The sequence below is a fragment of the Cystoisospora suis genome, assembly GCF_002600585.1.
Source record: "Cystoisospora suis strain Wien I chromosome Unknown contig_1477, whole genome shotgun sequence".
In the NCBI taxonomy this organism is placed as follows: domain Eukaryota; phylum Apicomplexa; class Conoidasida; order Eucoccidiorida; family Sarcocystidae; genus Cystoisospora; species Cystoisospora suis.
The window spans coordinates 1-20,823 of record NW_027154277.1 but is presented as its reverse complement, the minus strand read 5'-3'; the positions used below and the strand labels follow the sequence as shown (position 1 = coordinate 20,823).

The 20,823-nt window shown below is 50.9% G+C and overlaps 2 protein-coding genes across 2 annotated transcripts; one reads left to right on the top strand and one right to left on the bottom strand.

Annotated features, from left to right (window-relative positions):
* The first annotated feature begins 760 nt into the window (after window positions 1–760).
* Window positions 761–14,340, top strand: CSUI_003354 (sec16 sec23-binding domain). The gene is made up of 6 exons (XM_068063552.1): window positions 761–6,375; window positions 6,964–7,487; window positions 8,447–8,521; window positions 8,826–9,495; window positions 10,052–10,360; window positions 11,026–14,340. Exons 1-6 carry the CDS (start codon window positions 1,335–1,337, stop codon window positions 12,441–12,443), a joined length of 8,037 nt encoding a protein of 2,678 aa, XP_067924465.1. The 5' UTR covers window positions 761–1,334; the 3' UTR covers window positions 12,444–14,340.
* A 371-nt stretch (window positions 14,341–14,711) lies between these two features.
* CSUI_003353 (ring finger protein) lies at window positions 14,712–20,823 on the bottom strand. The gene is made up of 2 exons (XM_068063551.1): window positions 20,721–20,823; window positions 14,712–20,397 (listed from the first exon to the last, which is right to left on the bottom strand). The coding sequence occupies exon 2, from the start codon at window positions 20,302–20,304 to the stop codon at window positions 16,513–16,515; it is 3,792 nt and encodes a 1,263-aa protein (XP_067924464.1). The 5' UTR covers window positions 20,305–20,397; window positions 20,721–20,823; the 3' UTR covers window positions 14,712–16,512.

Below are 20,823 nucleotides of genomic sequence, written 5' to 3'. Positions count from 1 at the left end.
AATCTCAATAATGCGCGCTAACAAGAGGTATAGAAATACAGGGAAAAATAGTATGTCCCCGACCAGTAGATGCAAAGAAACCCTGGAGATCTTGAAAAAGAGAGAGCCTACAGAAGCTATTACAATAGAAAAAAAAAACAGAAAGACCTCATGAACGGCACATTCGACGCATCCCCTCCCTTCTCCGTTCCGCGCGCAATTCCAGATAGAATAGAGGCATAGATACCCGTGCGATACATTGACATACACATGTAGATCAATACATAAAGAAAACGACTTTCGCTCGCTATCCCACAATGAATGTCCAGTCTAAAGACAAGCACATATGACATGTCGTCCTTCTGTCTCTCCTTTTTCAGAGGATCCCTGTTCCTCCGCCCTGATTATCGTCATCCTCTCTTTCTATGCATGTGTACTCTTATATCGTCGTCATGTTGCTTTTTCTTGGCTTGTTTTCAGTTGCACGTTAGACCGACTGCTCCCGGGACTGGGTACGGCTGTGTATCACCTTTCTGTATTCGTCGCGAGTGCGCGGCTGACGAGCTCTTTGCAGTCCTGCTACTGTGCTCAGTTTACAAACTTCGGCAGAAAGGCGGACAGGGATACTTCGTGCGTACTAGCTTTCAAAAACAGCAACGAAGAATCCCGTCCTTAGCTGCATGCAAAATAGCAAAGCTTGGAACTCTGAGAATGACAGGTAGTGCGGTCGATAGTCTTTCTCGTGTCCCTCTTCTTCACTTGCTCTTCGCCAGAGGACGCTCTATTCTCCAGCAGGAATGGGTGCCGATGGACATGCGACTGACTGTTGTCTTCTCTGTTTCAAGTAGATCGCATCTTGGTGGCATGGCAGGTTTCTCGCGTGTTTGAATCCTAGGTCTAAGCATAAACTTGCTTCCTGTTCCTGATTTTTTGTTGTACGATTTGATGAGCAGCAGCGCTTCTTTTTTCTTTTTTTTTTCCAGTCCGCTTCTCCGACCACCCTTTCTCTCTAGGAAAAGAGGGTTCTGCTACATCCTTGTATCGTTCTATTGCATCCTTTCTCGTTGTTTGTCTCGACGCTGCCATTCATGCCCGCCAGTTCACCCTTCTGTTTCTTTTGTGAGGTCTCAACTCCGCGTCCTTCGCATGATTCCACGACTAGTGTTTTCTCTCCTTTGCCTCTTTCTTCAGCCGAAGTTCGGTCTTCGAGGTGACGTTTCCAGTTTGCTCATAGTTGCGCGTCAGCGTACGCGGCCTCTTTTTCTCTCTGTTGAGTCACTGTCTCTCTTCCGTCTGCTGTCTTCCTTCACTTCACTGCGCTCCCGTAACTTTACTTCTCTTTCTGCGTAGCCGACATGTCGATGGCTCATCTGTTTGGTTCTGACGCCTCAGGAGGAGATGACGCAGACGACTGGCTCCGCTGTCAACGTACGAACATAGCCGAAGCCTCCTGCAGTGTCCCTCCTCCAACGTCGTCTTCTCTACCCTCTTCTTCGCCATGTATCTCCGCAGATGTCCCTCCTCCGTCCGTTGCTTCTTCATCCTCGGGCAGAGGGGTGTCTAGGGTGGCAAATGCATTCTCTCATATGAGGTCCCCTGGTTCTAGCGGTCCTCCTCCTCCTCCCCGCCTTCCTTCTGAAGATACCGAGACGGATAATCAGCGGTCTTCTTCTTATCCTTGTTTTCCTCCGGGTTCTTTGTCCTCGTCTTGTCCTCCTCCCCTGGAAAGCCCCTCGTCAGACCAAGCACCATTACCTCTCCCAGGGACGGTCTCGTCCGGAATTCCCTCTCGTCTTCTCTTCTCTAATCCCTTCTCCGTCTCTCCGGTGAACGAAACACAGACGCCGTCAGCTCCTCCTTCTGCTTCTCTTCCTTCTGGTGACGGCAGCAGCCACGGTTTTGGTACTCTCGCCCCCCCTCTCTTCACCAGTGGGAATGGGGAAGCAATACTCGGAGGAGATGCCTCTTCAGCAAGGGCATCGTTAAGTGCCAGGTCTCTTTCTGAACACGAACAAGAGGGTGACAGAACTCTTTCGGGAGAGAAGCCTCATGACGAACGAACTGGCTCTGTCTCCTCAAGCGGAAGCACTGGGCAGAAAAGCTCGGGGCATGAGGTTCCTTTGAATGGTGTAGAGACATCTTCTGGGAAACTTTCAAACGCATGCGACCGCGTGACTGCTGCTAGTGAGGACAGTCGATGTTCCGGCATCGCTAGTGAGAGGCCGCTTGTAGGGACTCCCCGCAATGAGTTGGGGTGTCCTCTTCGTCCAGCTGAGAAAGTGGAAGTACTTTGTGGAAATGAGGAGAAGCAGAGAGCAGTATCCGGCGTCGAATCTATTGAGAGGGCAAAGTCACCTAGGGAATATCAGGCAACAGGCACGTCGTCTTCATGTTCTTCCTCGTGTTCTCCTCCTGGAGTCCCTTTGATTCCTGTCCCCCCACCTTTCCCTGTCCTTCATAATCCATTTGCTTCCGTGGCCGTACTTTCCGCGTCTCCTCCTTCTGCGGATGTATCTCTTGTTGACTCAAGTGCAAGAGAACAACCCGGTGAAGAAGATGGCGCTCGTAACGCGCGTATGCCTGTAGATACTTTTTCTCAGCGTAGCGAGGAGAGTGTGCCAACGGGCCTAGGCGTGGGTCTAGCTCAAAAGCTTCTTTCAGGTCTCCGAAGAGATCAACCTATCGACAATAACGAGGAGAAGAAGGAAAATGGCGAAGGAGGTCCAAAAATCTCTGGTTCAGTCGATCATTCGTGTTCTCCTTTAGAGAAGGGCGTCAACAGTGGTCTAAAAGGAGGACACGGTAGGGTCGGAGAAGGGAGGGGCGACAACACGTCCAATGCCTCATCCCAGGTACCTTCTTCTTCAGGCATAGGTACACCACAACGCACGTCCTCTTCGGATAGCCAGCAACGTCTCGCTTTCTCGCCTCCCCGCGAACCTGCCGCCGAGCAGAAGATTCTTCCCTCACAGTCTCTGCTGAAAAGTCCTTTCGCAAATACAGAGCAAGTCTGTCCATCTTCACCGGAGACACGACAGGAGGAGCAAACAGGAGAGGTCGACCCTCAGCAAAGAGTGAATGACTCTAGCTCTCCTGCCACGACGCAGGACGTCGCGTGCGAGGAGAAACAACAAGCCGGTTCTTCTTGTCCCTCGGAAACTCTCCAGCAGGGTGTCACGGGGGGGGAGCGCTCGTTTCCTGAAGTAGGACCCTCTTCGTGTATCTCTCAGGTCCCATTTCTTGTAAACGAGGTCAAGAGCACGCCACAGGGCGGTGATACATTTCATGCAGGAGATTCGGCTCCTCCGGCGAAGTCTCGTGCAGGTTCTCTCTCCGGCCTTTCTCAAGATGCTTCATCAGGAGTTGAGAAGGACAGACGTACAGTGGTAGAACAACACCGCCACCTGCCGGGTTCTCCGATAGACGAAGATGTATGTACACCTTCCCCGGTCGTCTTTCCCTTGGAGGGTCCCGAATTATCTCTTTTGAGACCATCGGACGTGCCTCACCCGCCTTCAAGCAATAGTGCAGCTGCAAGACTCGCACGTGCCGCAGCTGAAGCTGCCGCCGAAGCAGTTGGAGACACGTTCCCACGTGGGTCTCGAGTCTCGACGGGGGGATCCGGTAAGGGGACAGCTTCGATATGTGGTGACAGTAGAGTTCTAGGGTCGGGGGGTGAAGAAACAGAAGGAAGAGATCTGAGGACGGGAGATCCATTGTTCCTCTTCCGGGATGACTTTGCAGAAGACAGTGTTATTAGCCTTCCGGCAGCGTCGGAGATTTTGGGCGGAGGGTCATCAGGACCAAGTTCTGCTGTCGTAGAGGAAGAGTTACAAGACGAAGGAGACCTAGCTGGGTGTGCTGGTGATACAGCGACGAGAAGTGCTGCGCCTATGTCTGCTTCAGGTACGACGTCTGGGGAAGGTGGCGGAGATGAGAGACACCGACCGGGTGTGGATGAAGGTGGAAGGAGAGAGCCGGGGCAGGAGGGCCCCGATCTTTCAAGTGAATTTTCTGTTTCCCCATCACCATGCGAAAAGAGAACGGAGGACAACAACCAGAGAGATGAGATGGCAGGAATAGGAAAGAGAGCGAGTGCAGAGGAGTCTCTTTCCAAAGTCGCGCCGGCTACGACAACTCTGAACAACGACACTTACGCGGGGAGTCCAAATGGGCAACCAGACGAGAACAAACCTGGAGCAAAAGACAGCGTGAGTGCTTTTCCTCATGTCATTTCAAATCCCTTCGCCGTCTCATCGTCGTTATCACCGTCTCCTTCTCTTCCCCCTCCCCAGCTCTCCAGAGAAGACTTCAATTCTTCTCTGAAGTCTTCTTTCTACCCTCCACCGTTCTCCAGTTCTTTGGATTCCTCGAGTCAATATGAAGTCTCAGCTCCTCAAGACGGGGTCAAGGCTGAGACGGATATACAGCAAGCCACTCCCGCGGCACCTGGGCAGTCAGTAAATGGGAGAGATAGTAATCACTTAGGGGGCAACAAAAATTCCCCCTGCAGTCTTCCATCGTCTTCTGTGCCAGGAACTTTTCACTCCTCCATCCCCTCTCAACAGATGCAGGAGACAGCACAAAACGTTCCTCCGTTCTTAAGTTCTTCTTCCTCCTGTTCGTTGTCACCGGTGGAGGTAGAAGGGCGTCGCATATCTCGAGATCACAAGTCCTCCTCCTCCTCGGAGATATCATCCTCTTCAGCTGCGAGTGCCCCAGTCTCTCAACAGCAGTCAGACACGTCTCACCCTTCTTTTCCAACGACCACGCCCGAAAACAAGCATGCACCTCTCTTTCCTCCCTTTCTCTCCACTTCCTCTCAGGGCTCTCCTCTTCCGTGGACAGAGGCACAAAAAAGGGAAGGACCTTTTGGTGAAGGAAATACAAGAGAAAGAGACCCCTCTTGTCCTGTGCTTGAAAGCAGTGTATCGTCTTCAATGACGACCGTCCCTTCAAAGACAGGGGTAGAGACATCGCGTCAGTTACAACTCGGTCAGTCAAACCTTTCCGGTTCTCCTGCTCCGGCTCTACATCGTCATGCTACTGGGAGAATGGGGGTTGCTATTACATCTCTGGACAGACTAGGTGGATTCTTTTTTTATGCTGCCCCTCCCTCTCATAGCGGCGCTGGTCAGATAGTAACAGGCCTTAGTCTAGCCGAGGTGATAGGAAAGAGTGGACACCAAGGTAGAGACCGAGAGCAAGAGGGCCTTATCGGTTGCGTTGCTCACGGTCGTGTAGGAAACAAAGCAGAGTCTCAGGGCTCTTGCGAAACATCATCTTTTCTTCGGGACGGAGGAGCTGATGCCTCGTCGTCGTCATGCTGTGGTTCGGGTCAGTTCATGATAGAGGCCGTTGTGAATTTCCCCGGACCTTTAGGAGCAGCACACCCGCAGACAACCTCATCTTTGGTTCATTTCTTTGAGAGAATGGTCGACTTGAAAATGTCTTTGAAGCGGCAAGAGAGAGAAACAGCAAACGAGAGGAACTCACCACGTACGTCTTCCATGGCTATGAAAGACGAAGACGTGGAATTGGGTTCACGTCTGGAGGTGTGCGGCTTGTGGCAATTTCTTCTTCTCCTTCTTCAAGAACAGCAGAAAGCTCTTAAAGCAGCGGGGGGAGGGGCAGGTGGACGACCGACTGGAAGGGTAGTTCTTCCTTCCGTAGGCTCGATCTTCCCATCCGAGGATATGCGTAAGTCTATAGAGGCCGCTGAATCTAAGGCAACAAGACAGAAGAGATTCCTTGAGAACTCCTGCGACTCGTTTACCCAGCCGCCGTCTTCTTCCTCTACTGATCGTGCTGATGAGATGTCAGCGCACGGGGTTCCTGGTGAGAAGCAACAGGGTGAGAGAACGGTACCAGGAAGTGAAGTTTCCGAGGCAACCTGTTCAGGCCGTTTCCTTCCAGAATCTTCGAGGACGAGTGATGTGGTTGGTAGTCTTTGCAGACGGACGTGTACAGGAGATTTAAGAGGAGCAATGGAAGAAGCTCTCTGTAAGAAGGAATTTGGTTATGGTTTCGCTATAGCAAATGCGCTGAGCAGTGATGCAGCTAATGACGTTCTTCGAGCTTTCTCACTGCACATGATCGAAAGGAAGAATCAAGAGTCTCCTAGGCATCTTGATCAACGAACAGGTGCTCAGAGGTGGAGAGGAGAGGGAGAAGAAGAAGGGTGTGCTCTATCTCAGCATCCCGCAAGTTGCAAGGCGAGTGATCGTGTCGAAGGGGAGAAAAAGGAGGGAGAGAAGGTAGATGGAAAAGGAACAGGAAAGACAGAGGGACAAGCAGGAGGAGACACGTTGTTAGGAAGAAGATGGAGGAGAGCTGTAAGTGCCTTTTTTGCGGTTTTAGGTCAAGAGAAGGACTTCGGACCACTCATTCGCAATGGTAAGGATAGATGCAGGTTTCAGGAAGGCGCCTCACAGCACGATGACACCTCCCCGATCAGTCCGTACTGAACTTCACGCATGGTGACAAATCTCTGGGGAGAGTATTCTCGATACATATTTTTCTTTTTCTCTCTAGAAAAGAGTTGACAAGCATGTGCGAAAGGATGTGCTGAATATGAGCATATCTATCCTCTCCTCTTCAGAGGGTAAAGGATGTAGAGACTGTGCTGTAGACATTCCATTGCAAAGCATACATGTAGACGTAATGTTCTCATGGCCGTTTGCTTGCTTTCCTTCTTTTTCTTGAACCCGTCATGTGACGGGCCTTCGCGATGAGCGACTGCATCCACCGGAGTGACTTGAAGCATGTACGAATGACTGACCTCATCGACCTCTCTCTGCAACAGGAGGATTAACCTCGCAGTTTACATTGCTATGTCTCTAAGACTCCTCAGAGGATCCGGTCGCAGGGCGTCTTTCCTTGCAGCATCGGATCGTCTTTTTCGTTTCTCTTTAAGAACACTGGAAGTAAAAGCAGACACGTATGTCTCTTTTGCCTTCTCTATAACTTCCGCTGGGTGTTCAGATGATGCTCTCGAAGCCTGGTATCCGATCCTCTCCCTTGTGGCTAAAAATGCGGGTCTCATGCATCCAGCAGCTCGGTCTCTTCTTCTTACCCTTGCCTCAGCCCTATCTGAGAAGGCGTGTTGTTTCTCTTCTTCCTTCTCTCCTTCCATGGGTGAACCCGGAAAGAGACTTTTTCCTCAATCACCAGGTGGTTTACATCAAGAGAAAGGGAGCGTCAGTGTATGCCCGTCAGGTTCAGCCCCTTTGACTGGAGAAGGAGGGATGAGAGCGGAGGTTTTTTCCTCATCGGATAAGACTCCCTATGCGTATATGCATGCATCACAGTTGTGTTCTCTTCTAAGTGGAGAAGCCGGGGCTGTAGTCAACGACCCTTCCTTCTCTTCTCTTCGAAAACTAGAGGGTGACATGAGAAAGACAAACAAGAGTGAAGACGGCAGATTGTATTTCATTGGCGCCAACTGGATTGAAAGTGTTATACTTACAGAGACGTTAGAGTATATTTATCGTCTCTATGATCCTCAGGTATATGTCATAATGGGGGAAGGAGGGCCAAGGAAGAAGCTCTCATCTCAAGCGTATGCTGTCCTAGGGAGCTCGCGTGACTGTCCAAGGAGTAGTCGTATATTGTGTATATACACATTCATGTCTCTCTGTATCCATATAGCCACCACAGAATCCACGAGGTCGGCATCTAGGCCGTGGAGGTGTGTGCATGCGTGTGTTTTGCTACCTGTACTGAGGAAGTTTCCACACCTATCTGGAGCCAGCCAGCAACACGGTCTCTAAGAAGAAAGGTCTCCCCGTTGCCGTCCGTGAGCTAGGTGGTAAAAAACGGAAGCCAGTCACGTAAATAGATAGCTAAGTGGTACAGCTCCTCTGACAGGTGTTGTTGTAAGTATGGTCCTTGAAAGAAAAGCATAAGAAGTCGTGGTCGCTGTCGGCTATATATCGAAAAACGAAGCAGAGGGCTACGTACATGCATGCTTCAAGGCCAGATGGCGGAAAGAAAGAAGTCGTACGGGGCTATAGATCGCTTTCAGGCTTGCTGATACCTGTACGTATCTACACTGTTACCGCTTGTATATATATATGTGTAGGTCCTGTATGTGGGAATGCGTGGGGACTGCATATACTTAACAGTTTTGCGCCGGGAGGGTGATTGCTTCCTTCTCAGTTTGCGGTAGGGTTCACTTCTGTTTCGCTCCCGTCATCTCATACTCGCTGTCTCCGTCCTTCTGAAAACCACTGGCGGTCCATCGCCTGTCCGGATGGCAAAAGATGACCTCAGTTTGTAGAGATTGAGGAGTCCTTTCTTCGTGTGTTTCTATCAGTAGTGGCGCGTGCATGCATGCAGTGTAGAAGAAACAAGAAGTATGTTTCCGAACTCCACACATCCCGCAACCTACTTGTAGAATGCCTGTTTGCGTCTGTGCCACGCGGGACTCTTTCTCCGTCTCTCTTCGTATCCTTTTTTCTTTCAGTTTATGTACGCCCAATTGATTCCTCTGAAGATCCGCTATGCTCTTCTCCTTGCTGAACTAGGAATGATTCGACAGGTAAAGAAAGGGTGAAAGGGCTATTCTTTTTTCCTCACATCTATCTTTTCTTCTTTACATTCGTTTCTATAACATACACGGAGAACTTATGTAGCGGAGCAGACGGGACGACGTAGAGATCTGCCGTCGTCGGTCAAAAATAGGCATATGATACCATGTCTAAAAGAAGTATCCATACACCCATTCGGAATCTACAGGTGCACGTATATATATATATATATATATATGACAGATGTCTTACCATATCTGTCTCTAAGACCTCGACTTCTCCCCGATAGGTGTGTTGGGAATGATGGCTTCGCAGGCGTTGAGCTATTCGACTATGGCATCGTCCTTTCTGCGTGCTTTACCTCAAGCTCGAGTTCCCCTAGAACTAAAACATTTTCTTCGTCAGACTCATCAGCGTCTTGAAGATCTTCAGCATCGTCCAGACCTTCAGAGTCTCCAAGCCTTTCTCCTCTCAACTTTCAACATGGATAAGAGATCTGAACAACGGCAACTGCACGGGTCTATACAGGCCCAGACAGGATCCTTCGGGTCGTCGTCGTCGTCAAGTATACATCATACAGATTCTTCGGAAGTGGCGGGTCATCGTGATTTCTCGTCTTCGACGACCCATGGAGGGGAAGCAGGGAGAGGAGGCCCTTTCGATGAAGGAAGGAATTCTTACAACAAAGACACGATGGCGACAAGCGGAGGAATGACTAACGGCCATGCGGCTATAACACACAACAATGGTGTCTCTTGGAATTCACGTCATTCAGGTGGAGACGAAGGAAGAGCAGGAGACAGAAGAGGAGACGGTAGTGGTGGTGGAGCAGGAGGAAAGGGGGGAGGATTAGGGGGGTTGGCTGGTGGATGGCTCAGCGACGTCCTTGGAGGAATCAAGAAGGCTTTGAGTGTAGAGGAAAGAAATCTAGGAGTCGAGAATGCATATTACTATGATCACGTTCAGAAAAGATGGAGAGAAAGAGGTACGTCGTTCTGTTAAACGCGTATGTTACAGACGTGTCTGTTCTCTTCTCTCTCTTCTCGAGACAGAAGCTAGATGGTCTGTCTACCTCAAGGTTAGGGAGCACTTTTGCTCTCTCAGGATTTCTACTCAGATATGAAAGTCCTTGGTTGCTTGCACTAGATATATATCTTCAAGATGACACGAAAAACTCTGGATTGACAACACCCACCACGATCAGAGCTAGAGAGAAGTGCGGAATTCTGTTAGTAGATAGAGAGGTAGATTGAAGGAGTCAAACTAGATCAGGTCGGTTAGACAGGCAGGCAGCACGCAGGTAGAACTGAAAGACGTAGAGAGAAAGAAAGAGAAGAAGATGAAGGAGAGGTGATGATGAGAACAAGTAAAGATAGAAGGCCGCCGCCTGGACAGCGCATGTGTTCTTTTTTTTACTATAGCTCATCTGTCCTATCTTTTTTACCTTTTCTTGTTTCACGGTTAGGTCTCAAAGACCCGTTCTCTGGTCGTGAATGTTTCCACTTGTCAACGCCTGTGTTTTTCTTGCCTTGGCCGCGCAGGCCGAGAACACGAGGAAGAAGAGGAACAGCAACACGATACCTCTCATGTACCTTCGGCTTCAGCCCCGGGTTCAGCAGGAAATCCTTCTCATTCTCCTCTTCCTCCTCCACCCCCTTCTCTGCCTCCAAAGGCTGGGGCATTCGGAGGAGGAGCGCAGGGCTGCATGCGAGCAGGCGCAGATAAGCGAAATCGCTACGTGGATGTCTTTGGTTCAACTAACAACAGATCAAGTCATACCAGCGGGCAGGGTGTTCTCCCCCCGCCTGTCTCGCAATCGCCTCCCGCCAGCTGTGCAGGCGACTCAGCAAGTAAATCTTGCGAGGATAGAAGAAATCACGTCTACTGTTCTAGTCAAGGGAAAGAGAGAGAAATGAATCGTGAAACCTGGAATGAGTAAATGCATGCTTTTAGTTAAGCGAGTTCGGTCCCCCTGTTGAAAGCTCGGACTGACAGGAAAATGCTGTGTCACACACTTGGGCTACCCCACAGAGATTCTTTCAGTTCTCTCTTGTTGGCATATAGATGGAAAGGCTCTGAAACAACAAGCCCTCCCCTGGTATGCGTCTTTATGCTCTACTTCCCACTGGCACGAGACTTCTTTTCGTCGTGTTCGCATGCAGGTATCGCCGATGAGAAGAAAGGGGAGGAAGAGGGTAGAACAGTTGCAGAGATGCCGAGTACTTCGCTTCTCTTGTTTGAGTTGATGCTGCTCTAGCGTTGCTTAAGGATATGTTCTCTGCTGCTATCCTTGGGTGGCTTGTTGTAGTTGCTGGAACTTCCTCTAGGGGCGGGGAAGCGGGAGAACCAGCTATAAACAAGGGAGAGACCCTTGGAGCTGAAAAAAGTCCAGTAGCTCTCCTCTTGTTTGCAGATCGTCAAACTAGTGCCTGTGGGCCAGTCCGCGAACGTGCCTTTCTGCTTCACTCCTCGTACGTTTCCCATTTGCCTCTGTCTGTTCCATGTTTCTTTTTAGGCGGGGCCGTAGGTCCACCTTCGTCTGGAGTTCTTTCGAATCCTTTTGGGGGGGCGGCGTCGTCAACACCCTGTGCCTCTCCAGCTCCGGCTATGACGCCACAGGCACCCGGGATGCCTCCACAGAATCCAGGTATGATGCCCCCGCAAGCTCCAGGTATGATGCCCTCGCAAGCTCCAGGTATGATGCCCCCGCAAGCTCCAGGTATGATGCCCCTGCAAGCTCCAGGTATGATGCCCCCGCAAGCTCCAGGTATGATGCCTCCTCAAGCCCAAGGGCAAGTCCCGGGTATGCCTCCTCAAGCCGGAGGTATGTTTGCTCAAGCACCGGGTTTGCGTCCACCAGTACCAGCGAGTACTGGTATGCAAGGTGGTACGGGTGCTTCAAGTAATGGAGAAACTTCGGGGGTTCAGGGTGCAACTCCGTCTATCTCGAATGGGGCCGAGAAGAACAACATCCCGCCTCAGAGCGTGGCTCCTTTCTTCGCTTCTGATGGCTCCTCCTCTGCATCATCTCCTCCTCCATCGCAGACTTTCCCTAGCAATGTTGCTGCCTCTCCAAGGGATGCAACAGCAGGATCAAGAGTTCCGGACATGGGTCACCTTTTCTCTTCTGGTGACAGCATGAGTAAGCCGGGTCCTTTCACTGCTCCACATCATTCGGAGCCTCATCTTCCAAAAGCCCAGTCGGCGTTGGGAGGCCGCGGAGAACACCAGAGTCAGGAGACCTTCTCCACCGCTACAGCGGTCCATGCAACTAACTCCTTTCCTTATAGTCACGATGGACGAACAACTTCCCCTCCCTCCGTAGGCTTGCAGCCTGCTGTACCTCAGCTGAACGGGATAGTGCCAAAGGAAAGCCACAGTCAGGGTGGGGGCATTGCGTCCCCTCCTATAAGGACATCGCCGTTTCAGGCATCTGGCATGTTGTCTCCAGGGGTCGGAGCTCAAGGAGGAGTAGTACCGCCCACAGGAGTAGCTAACCAAGGCATGCCCCCCGGTCCTAATACGACGTCGTGGCCTCAGGGGCACCAGCGGGCTTACGGAGCGCCGTTTGCCAATGGGAGCATAGCAGGAGAGCCACAGGTGACGAGTGTCCCACCCGGTCCGTCTTTTCCGACCCCGTCTGTACCTAGCACTCCCCACTGTCCGTCTCCACCTGAGACAGTACATCCTTTCTCTTCGTCACAGCCACCATCTGTCCCCTTTACTTTTCCACGTCCTCCTTCTTTCTTGGTGCAGACCATGTCTCAAGGCAATCCTTCAGTCAACAGCATGCCCAATGGTCCTTCCGTGGGTGGAGGAGGTATCGCCTTCTCTTCGGAAAAACAGGACAATCGGAGTATGGCGTTACTTCATTCAGCTCATCAGGGGGAAGTAACAGGGCCTGTTCCACCTCCAAGGAGCATCCGATGGTAGACTAGATAGACACGCCGACTCTGACAAAAAGGAAGCATTGTCCGTCTCTATCGCACCAGTTGGGACATTCTAGGTAAAGGAAAGGAAGCTTACGAAGTGGTCTGTCCGTTCACTTCTTTCTTGGGGAACCTTCTCACGCGAAAACCTCCGGACAAAGCGATCGAAGAGACAGCATGAGCAGCGGTCTCGCGAGATGGTTGTCGCCATTGTGAAGGAGGATTAAGGATGACCTGCAAGAGATTGCGAAGGAGGAATAAGGATGACCTGTAAGAGATTGCGAAGGAGCTTTACTCGATGAGACTTCTTCCTTTTTCATGGAACAGCGTTCTTGTCCGTATCCGATTCTTTCCTAGTTCAGTTCGGCTGACTCAAATGGAGCCCTGCTGCTTCTCAGTCGCGCACCATCATCCGTTCCTCCGGCGGGGGACGCTGCTGGAAAAACGACCGTCTTTTGCCTGTCAGAACGTCTTCTGCTTTCCCTCCTTAGTTTCCGTCGTACTCCGCAACCGCCTGTTCTTCAGCCCTCCATTAGTCGATACAGATACAGTGTCTCCTGGCTTTGGCGTCACGCCCTTTTCCGTTCTAGAACCACCTTAGTCGTCTCGGATATTTACGAGGTCTTCTCGCTTCAGTGTCTTCCGAGTTCCTTCACACCGATCATGACCACTTGTGTCAGAGAAGCTGACGTGAATGGAGACGGGGGGCAAAATGCGTGGTTCTCGCTCCTGATGAAGAAAGGTAGCGACGGCGGCGGATGGCATGGATGGTATCATGTGTGATTTGCTTCTGTTTTTACTCGAAGACTGTATGTACGTTTCTCAAGCCGATTTACAGGGCATTGCGCTGCTTTTTTGCGTGGGCTGAGAGTGACATTTTACACCTGTGTACTCAGCATCCGACTTGATACTACGGGAATTGACGTACTCGATCCCTGGTGAGGATTTACTGTTACAAAATCTTCACCCCCCGTTAGGAACTACACATGTATATAGAGCAGATACGTGTCTCTATCTACGCTTGGTAGAGGGTTTGTTCACTGCTTGGATATATGAGCAGCACGTGTTTGGGATTTCGAAAGTTTGTCCGTAGAGTTCAAGATTGCCGATTTTTTCTTTGTAAGGGGGAGGAGACGTATATATGTTCGCTTGTAGATACTCACTTTTAGCTACCTAAACCACTCGAGAACCTTTGAGTGCTATTCGTGTTGTTATGTGTGTCCGCATACACGTGAGTACCGATGGGTTGGAGTAGACAAGTCAAGTATTCATATGTGTACAACATGCACTTCCCTCCCCGTTTTATTTGGAGTGGTCGCTTTACCACGTGCGTGACTGGGTGGAATGTGCTTGTGTGTTCCAAGGCAGAGCGACTGCGGGAGTGGGTGGGTACATTTGCAAATGATTACAGAAGTTCGGGGCGAGAGATAGCTATGGAGGAGAGGAAGTATATGTAGGTCCGGGGGAAGTGCCGAGATGGCATTTCCGTTTTTCTCTTCAAGGTAGCTGTTTGGTAAATGAAAAGCGTCTGCAGGCCAGACGCTCCAAGTTGTCGTAGTGCTGAGCCAGATCGTATTACTCATATATGGCAGCCTCTGCTTAGTTTTTCTGTGCAACAGGAAAGAGCCAGGAAAGGGAATTGCCGGTTCGAGTGAGCTGGTTCATGATCGGGGTCTGTTTCACGGGAATGGAATGGCACCAGCCCGCCTCTCGCTCCCTGGTGCCGTATCGCCTCGGCCTCAGGTGCAAAGGAGAGAAGTTAGCGTTGATCAATCCAAGCCTTCCGTGGTAAATGGGAGGGTCCCATTTCGACTCATGACAAATGCGGCTGAGTGTGAATGTGAGTAAACAACTTCAGACCGTCCCAAGGACAAGTAGAAACAGAATTTAAGGAAGACCCGTATGATATCAGGGTAGACTGTTGAGACTGAGGAGGCTCTTCAACGGCAGTAGCTGGTCAAGTCCCCACTCCACTCCAAAGAATCCCCCGGGGGGTAGCATAGCAAGGGTTTTCGCCCTGCGGACGGCTCAAGCAAGGTTGTGCCCGAATAGCGTTTGCTATGGAGGCAAAGAACAGGTGGGAATGATGAGAGTTGTTCTGTGTCGACGGTGAGCTACGCATGTCAGGCGGCGGGCCGTACTCGCGCCCAGACCGGATCTACGAAGAATCTTCTTCGGTATCGCTAGTCCAATATAGCAGCACAGCTCACCTACAGTAAGATACAAAGCAACGAAACACAAACGTCCACGATTTGGGTATCTGCGATCCGAACTATTGGCAGAAGAAGCAAGCTTCCTCCTATGGTTTGCATGGCAGTTGCCAAGTGGCAAGACAAGTAGTCCAGGGGGGCACTTTCTGATGAGTTTCTTGAAGCACGAGCTTCAACAAAGTGACTACATAGCCGGTGTACCGCAACCACGCAGCACACACCTTGTTTAGGCCACAGCCTTTCCCAAGAGAAACGCTGCGGTGCGGACACGTAAAAAGTTTACGGAGACCTCAACATCAAAAGGCTATCAGAAAACACACACGACGGCAGCTCCGTCCCACGAGCTAAAGGATCACTAGGCAGTCGCCGTTCGGGCTTGACTACGCGGATGGAAATAAGAGGCCTTGGCCGCGTTAGACCCCCCAGACGTGCTTGCAGTCGCTGAATTCGTGAATATGATGATCCTTGTACTTTTTCGTGGAAGTCGCGGAGACGGAAAGTCATTCCTATTCATAACGGAAAGTGACGAGTCCAGATCTGACTTTGACACCCCCCCTATCGACCTATTCCGCACTCCGATGACGTACGTTGGCGGTCTGACGTGCGCTACTTTTGGCGCATCCCCAAGAACCAGCCGGCGGTTGTCTGCTCCATGCGATCGGTTGCCCTGGAGCTCACCGCGCATGTCAACCTGTCAGAACTCTTCACTTTGGGCGTCCTCATGATGCTGTCTCTCCCTCTAAACACTCAGCGCCGATAGACACTAACGCCCTTCAGCAATGCTGGCTCACACTACTCCATCTTTCCCCCCCGTGAGTTTAGCTGCCTTTGTGCACGTACGGGCTGTGCACCCTCAAGCTAGAGATCAGTAACAACTTGTACTCCAAAACTTCTTTGTATCTCTCGTAGAGTTGTGTTACACGGACCTCTTGCCGTCGGGCTCAACTGAAACAAAGGGCCTACACTGTTCTGTGCAATATCTCTGACCTGCGTGTTCCGATGAGAGACCCTCTCCTTGAAGCCAGAGGGAAAAAGAAGAGAAGCTAAGCTTCAGCCTTTCTTTTTCTGTAGCCCGCGATCCGTGGCAGCACCGACAAACACCACCACCAATGGGCTCTTTTACCCAGAGACTCCTTACGTCCAGGTAGAAGCAAGCAGGCCCCACAGACTCTGACGCCGCCGATGACTGCTCCAGGAAAAACTGGCCTGCTACTAAGACCCGTGCGTGCATCAATGCCGTGCCGGGGATCTTTTCCCGCAAAGAAAACCACAGTATCTTTTTCCTACTTCATCATCTGCCGGCCTGGGGAGGAAGTGCTAGCGTCATTCTGGGGGTCCACGGAGCAGCCGCCCCGTCAAATCGTGTCTATTTTCGAATCTTTTTCAAGTATCCGCCACATGCTTACATACAAAAAGAACTAGAATACATGCGTGCCTTACACGTGCTTTTTCAAAAAAGAACAACATGCGGACTGTATTGGAGTTTTCCCTCTGTGCTGCCGTGTCGAAAATAACGAAGTTTGTCACCAGTTCGAAAGTGAGCGAATGAATGGCAGGTAGTAGGTAGGGGTTTGTCTCTCTCCGTGCACAAGAGATTTGTACTGATCCAAGTCAACAGATACCAGGAGGGCGACTGAATGAGCGAGCCAATAACAAGTAGGGGTGTTGACTCATGATCAAACATTCTTCATTCAACAGCAACTAAAGAGAAAAGGATTTGAAGCAAATCCTTTACAAATCGGATATCTTTCGTTTCTACTCTTGAAGATTCATGAGAGAAGAATACATTCCATGACGAGCGGAGGTGTCCTGCAGCATCGTAGTGGATGGAAGTGAAATTTCCATCTATGAAACCCAAGGCACTCAGAAGAAGACAGGGAAAAACTGTCTCGGCCCTTGTAGTTTTCTCCTACATACAGGGCATTCCTTTTTCATTTCTAATGCACGTAGTAAGCATCCTTGACAGAACGCATGACCACAGACTGTGACCATTGTTTGAGACTCATCATCTTTCGAATAAAGAGCTTTGAACTTCTCTGTTAAAGCCTTCTTCTGGTCAGCTGTCCCTCCATCTGATTTCCCTCCCCTTCGTCTATTCCCTCCTTTTCCTCGGACTCCTCCTCCGCCTCCTCCTCTACGTTGTCCAGATAAAGGAGGACTGGGACGACTACTACTGCTACTACTCGCGTCTTCTCCCCCCATAGATACTCCTGCTTGTTCTCCTGTTGTCTCCTCTTCTTGTTCTCCCCCCTTGCTGCTACTATCTCCTCCTCCTCCTCCAGAACGGCTCTCACCGTTACCCGTATTGCCTTCGTCGGGGTGACCGGGGGACGTTGGGTCTCTTCCGTCTTTCGCTCCTTCACTCCCTGTTTCCTTTCTAGGTGAAGAAGAGGAAGACCGCTCATCCTGTCCTTCTTGTGTTTCTCCACCTGCACTCGTCGATGCTTTCTCTTCATGATCTTCTTGCTCTTCCATAAGGCGTAAAACCTCCTCATGACGTCTTCTTAGATTCATCAAACAGATAGCACACCTAGGTACATTTGCATACTCTTCTCCTCTTTCTACGGGAGCCGGCACACGAGCGGCGGACATCATCATACCAGGAGAGAACGGCAACATATAGCCAGTAGGCTGCATGCTTAAAGGGAAGGAGCTAGGGAAAAAGTATCCTTGTGCCAATGCAAGAGAAGCAGGATTTGTTGCTGTCTGCTGATTTTCTACGCGAATGACCTCAACCGCCTCTTCCTCTTCTTCCTCTTCTACGGCAATCACTTCTAAAGAATCACCTGGAGCCTGTTCACGATCTCCACTCCTTTCTCCTTCTCTTCTTCCCTCTTCATCCAGAGGCCTTGGAGAACCACTTCTCCCTCGTGCTTCTTGCATGTGAGAGCGCAAGAAAATGGCAGCATTTGGATTACGAAAACAGCGGACTAAATGACTATGAAGGAATGACGCCGGAGGAGAAGAAGAGCGAGGACGTCCATCCTCTCCTTCAGCGCTTGTTTCTCTCACAACCGACACATCATCGTCATCTTCGTCTCCACTATCAACGCTGATAGCTCCTGCCTCTTCTTCATTGCCACTTGCCACTTCTAACACACTCCCTGTGTCTTCCACGTCACCACCCGTCTCACCTGATTTCTCATCTTCTCCTTGTCTTAAACTATCATTCCGTCTTTCTTCTCCTCCTCCTCCCCCACTAGAACCTCTTCGTCTTCCTTCTTCTCCTTCTCTCCATCCCCGAGTGTGGACGCCTCTTTCGCCTCCTTCCACGCTCTCTCCGCTCAGTGAAGAAGGATTACTACTTCTTCCCTCCTCACCCTGCGTTCCAATTCCCCCTTCTCCTGACGTCGTTAGAGCCAAACTCTCTGAATCGTTACCCGACTGTTCGCCGGAAGACAGATTCAAACGAAGAGAGGAAGTGGATGAGGGACGACGACGAGGATGACGAAGAGAAGATGAAGAGCTCGGCTCTCCCTTGACATGACCGCGGTATGAGACGGGCTCACTCGGATCTCCTACCAAGGGACGTGAGACGTTATCCATGCTCTTATCTCCCTGAGAATTATCAAGTGATCTTTCCGCTTTCTCTTCTTTACTAACGTCACCATTCCCCTCTTTACCTCGCCGTTGAGATGGCTCTCCAGTTCCTTCGTTATCTCCTTCACGTCCACTCAGCACCCGGGTGAGAGAAGGACATAACGTGGAGATGAACGAAAGCGTGCCTCCCCCTTTCTTCGCGTGTGAAGCACTGACAAAAGAAGGAGATAAACTTTCTTTTTTGTCTCTTCCCTCACATCTAACAAAACCTCCTCTACCAGAAAAGCATTTGGTAGCAGAGGCGGAGGAACATAGCGAAGAAGATACAGTAGAGCAGGGTAGAAAAACAGACGAGACAAATGACGACGATGACGACTGTGACGGGCACGGGGGCGACGACGAAGAGGAGCTGCAGGAGGAAGAAGAGGAGCTGCAAGAGGATGAATCGAGCGACGAATGCGGTGTTGAAGAGTCAGAAGATCGACGTGAGGAAGAGGAGAATGATGACGCTTGGGAATTCACAACCTCTTGGTCAGTTTCAGCAGCACGAGAAGAGGAAGGTCGGTCACTCTCCTCTTCTCCGCTGCTGCTTTCAGAAACAGAATCTTCTCTGTCTGTATCTGAGGTTCCCGCACGTCTCCTTGTTCTCAGACACGTCTCTTCGGACGTATCACTCTGCAACGGGGTTTGTTCTTCCTCATCGTCATCCTGTTCTCTTGCCTCCTGATATTCCTCTCCTTCACTCTCAAGACGGTCGCTTTTAGGGCTTTTTTCTCTCCCCGTCCTCCAACCAGATCCGCTTAGCACTGTATCAGGAGAACAACAACCCGCACGACGAGAGATAGGCTCACTTTCGCGCACGGCAAGATCGCTTCTTTGCTTACCGAAAGAAGACGACAGGTAGGGAAACGAATGCGAGGTATCTGGTGGAGATTCCGCTGCTCCCGCGCCCGATGGAGACCGACGAGAACGGGAGAAGGGGGAGGCAGAGGAAGACTTGTTCTGATGTTCTTCGGAGAGCGAATGGCGGTGTGACAGCGAAGTCACCTCATCACTGTTCGGCCGGCCTGAAGAGGAGACGGAACCAGACGCGTAAGTCTGTAGAGACGATGTAGAAGCATGATGCGGCTCTTTTGATGTTGCCACAGACGGAAGGTCTTGAGAAGAGTAGAAAAACCCAGACCCAGAAACACGAGACAGGAGATGATCTTTCTCCTTTTCATTACTGTTCGCACCTTTATTCTGATCTTCTTGTGTGTCATTCTCTCCTGTCGAATCATCTGGGCACCTCGCCAGAACAAGTCTTCTTCTTCTTTTCCGTCTCGGCGCTTCTATTTCATCGTCTTCTTCAGATGAATCAGAGGAGTCGGAACGAGACCCACTTCCGCCCTCCTGCGGTCTGGTCGACTCTTCTCCTCTCTCTGCGGGCAAGCGGGTAGACACCCTGCGTGCACTATCTCGGCTTGACATCTCCTCGTCCTGCCCATTCTTCTTTTCATTAGCCGCCGTTCCCCTCCAGAACTGTGACACTAAAAAGTCTCCCTCTTCTTCGTCTTCTTCCTCGTCTCCCTGAGAACCTTCGCCATCATCTTTCAGTTCTTCACCTCCGGAACTCCCCTCATCCTCATCTCCTTCTACACTTCCGTCGTCAGGGTCTCCCTCACCACTTCCATCACCTTCATCTTCTTCTTCACCCGCTTGTCCATCTCCCCAGTACGGCACAGATCTTTGTCGCTCTCCACGCCTCTTGTGCCGATGGTGGTTCATTTGCGAACTGTCTTTGTTGCTTGGTGAAGACGCAGTGCTGACCTGCGTACTGGAGAGACCGTTGAGAGAGTGTTCTTCTGCGAGATTTTGCAACATGAAGTCTTCTCTCGATTCATGCCCTGCTCCGTGCTGTTCTGTCTTCATCGTAGCTTCGCTACCGTGAACAGTCTCGCCTTCTCTTACCCCGGCTCTTTTCCTTATCGACTCCATCACGACGCCCCGAGTCGCAACATTCCTCAATATCTCTGTATTTTCTCTTCTCCCTCCAGTTGGCGATCGTTCACAGCAAGGATTACAATCTGAAAGCTCATGGTGGTGAGAAAGAGGAGCCTCCACAGCTCCAGTCATTTTCCTTGGGTACCCCGCAACCCAAACTGCCCTCGAATGTCCCCCCTCCTCTGATCTCACCTCTCACAGTCTCCCGTGTTCAAGGCCTTCACTCTACCAAACAGAAGAGCACATGAGAGTGAGCGAAAACCACACTCTTCACCAGATTATCTTTCTCTACTCCAAGTCCGCTAGGTCCAGAGAAACAGATACACCTTCTATACATGAGAACGCGGGGGGGCCGGGGGGGGAGCACCTACAGAATCCCCCTCTTCAGCGGGTGACAAAGAGAGACTTACATCCAGGACTTGCGCTCCCGACTCAGCCTTAAAGTCTCTCAATACACCGGAGGAAAGTGATGACTGGCACTGTCTCCACCTAACAATCTAGCAAGGCTTAAGACGGAGAGAAGGATTCCCTCGATCTTCTGGTCTCACCCCAAATCCGAGGAAGACTGCTACGCCGATTGAGAAGAGCCCAGGCGTGCAGACCATGCGCCTCCCACCTCCGACGGAGAAGAGACGCACAAAAAGTCGGAGA

Coding starts and splice junctions, on each gene's coding strand:
- CSUI_003353 (XM_068063551.1), bottom strand. CDS start 20,304: ATGACTGGAGCTGTGGAGGCTCCTCTTTCTCACCACCATGAGCTTTCA.
- CSUI_003354 (XM_068063552.1), top strand. CDS start 1,335: ATGTCGATGGCTCATCTGTTTGGTTCTGACGCCTCAGGAGGAGATGAC. Junction 8,522..8,825: donor AACTAGGAATGATTCGACAG/GTAAAGAAAGGG, acceptor ATGGCTTCGCAG/GCGTTGAGCTATTCGACTAT. Junction 10,361..11,025: donor CTGTGCAGGCGACTCAGCAA/GTAAATCTTGCG, acceptor GTTTCTTTTTAG/GCGGGGCCGTAGGTCCACCT.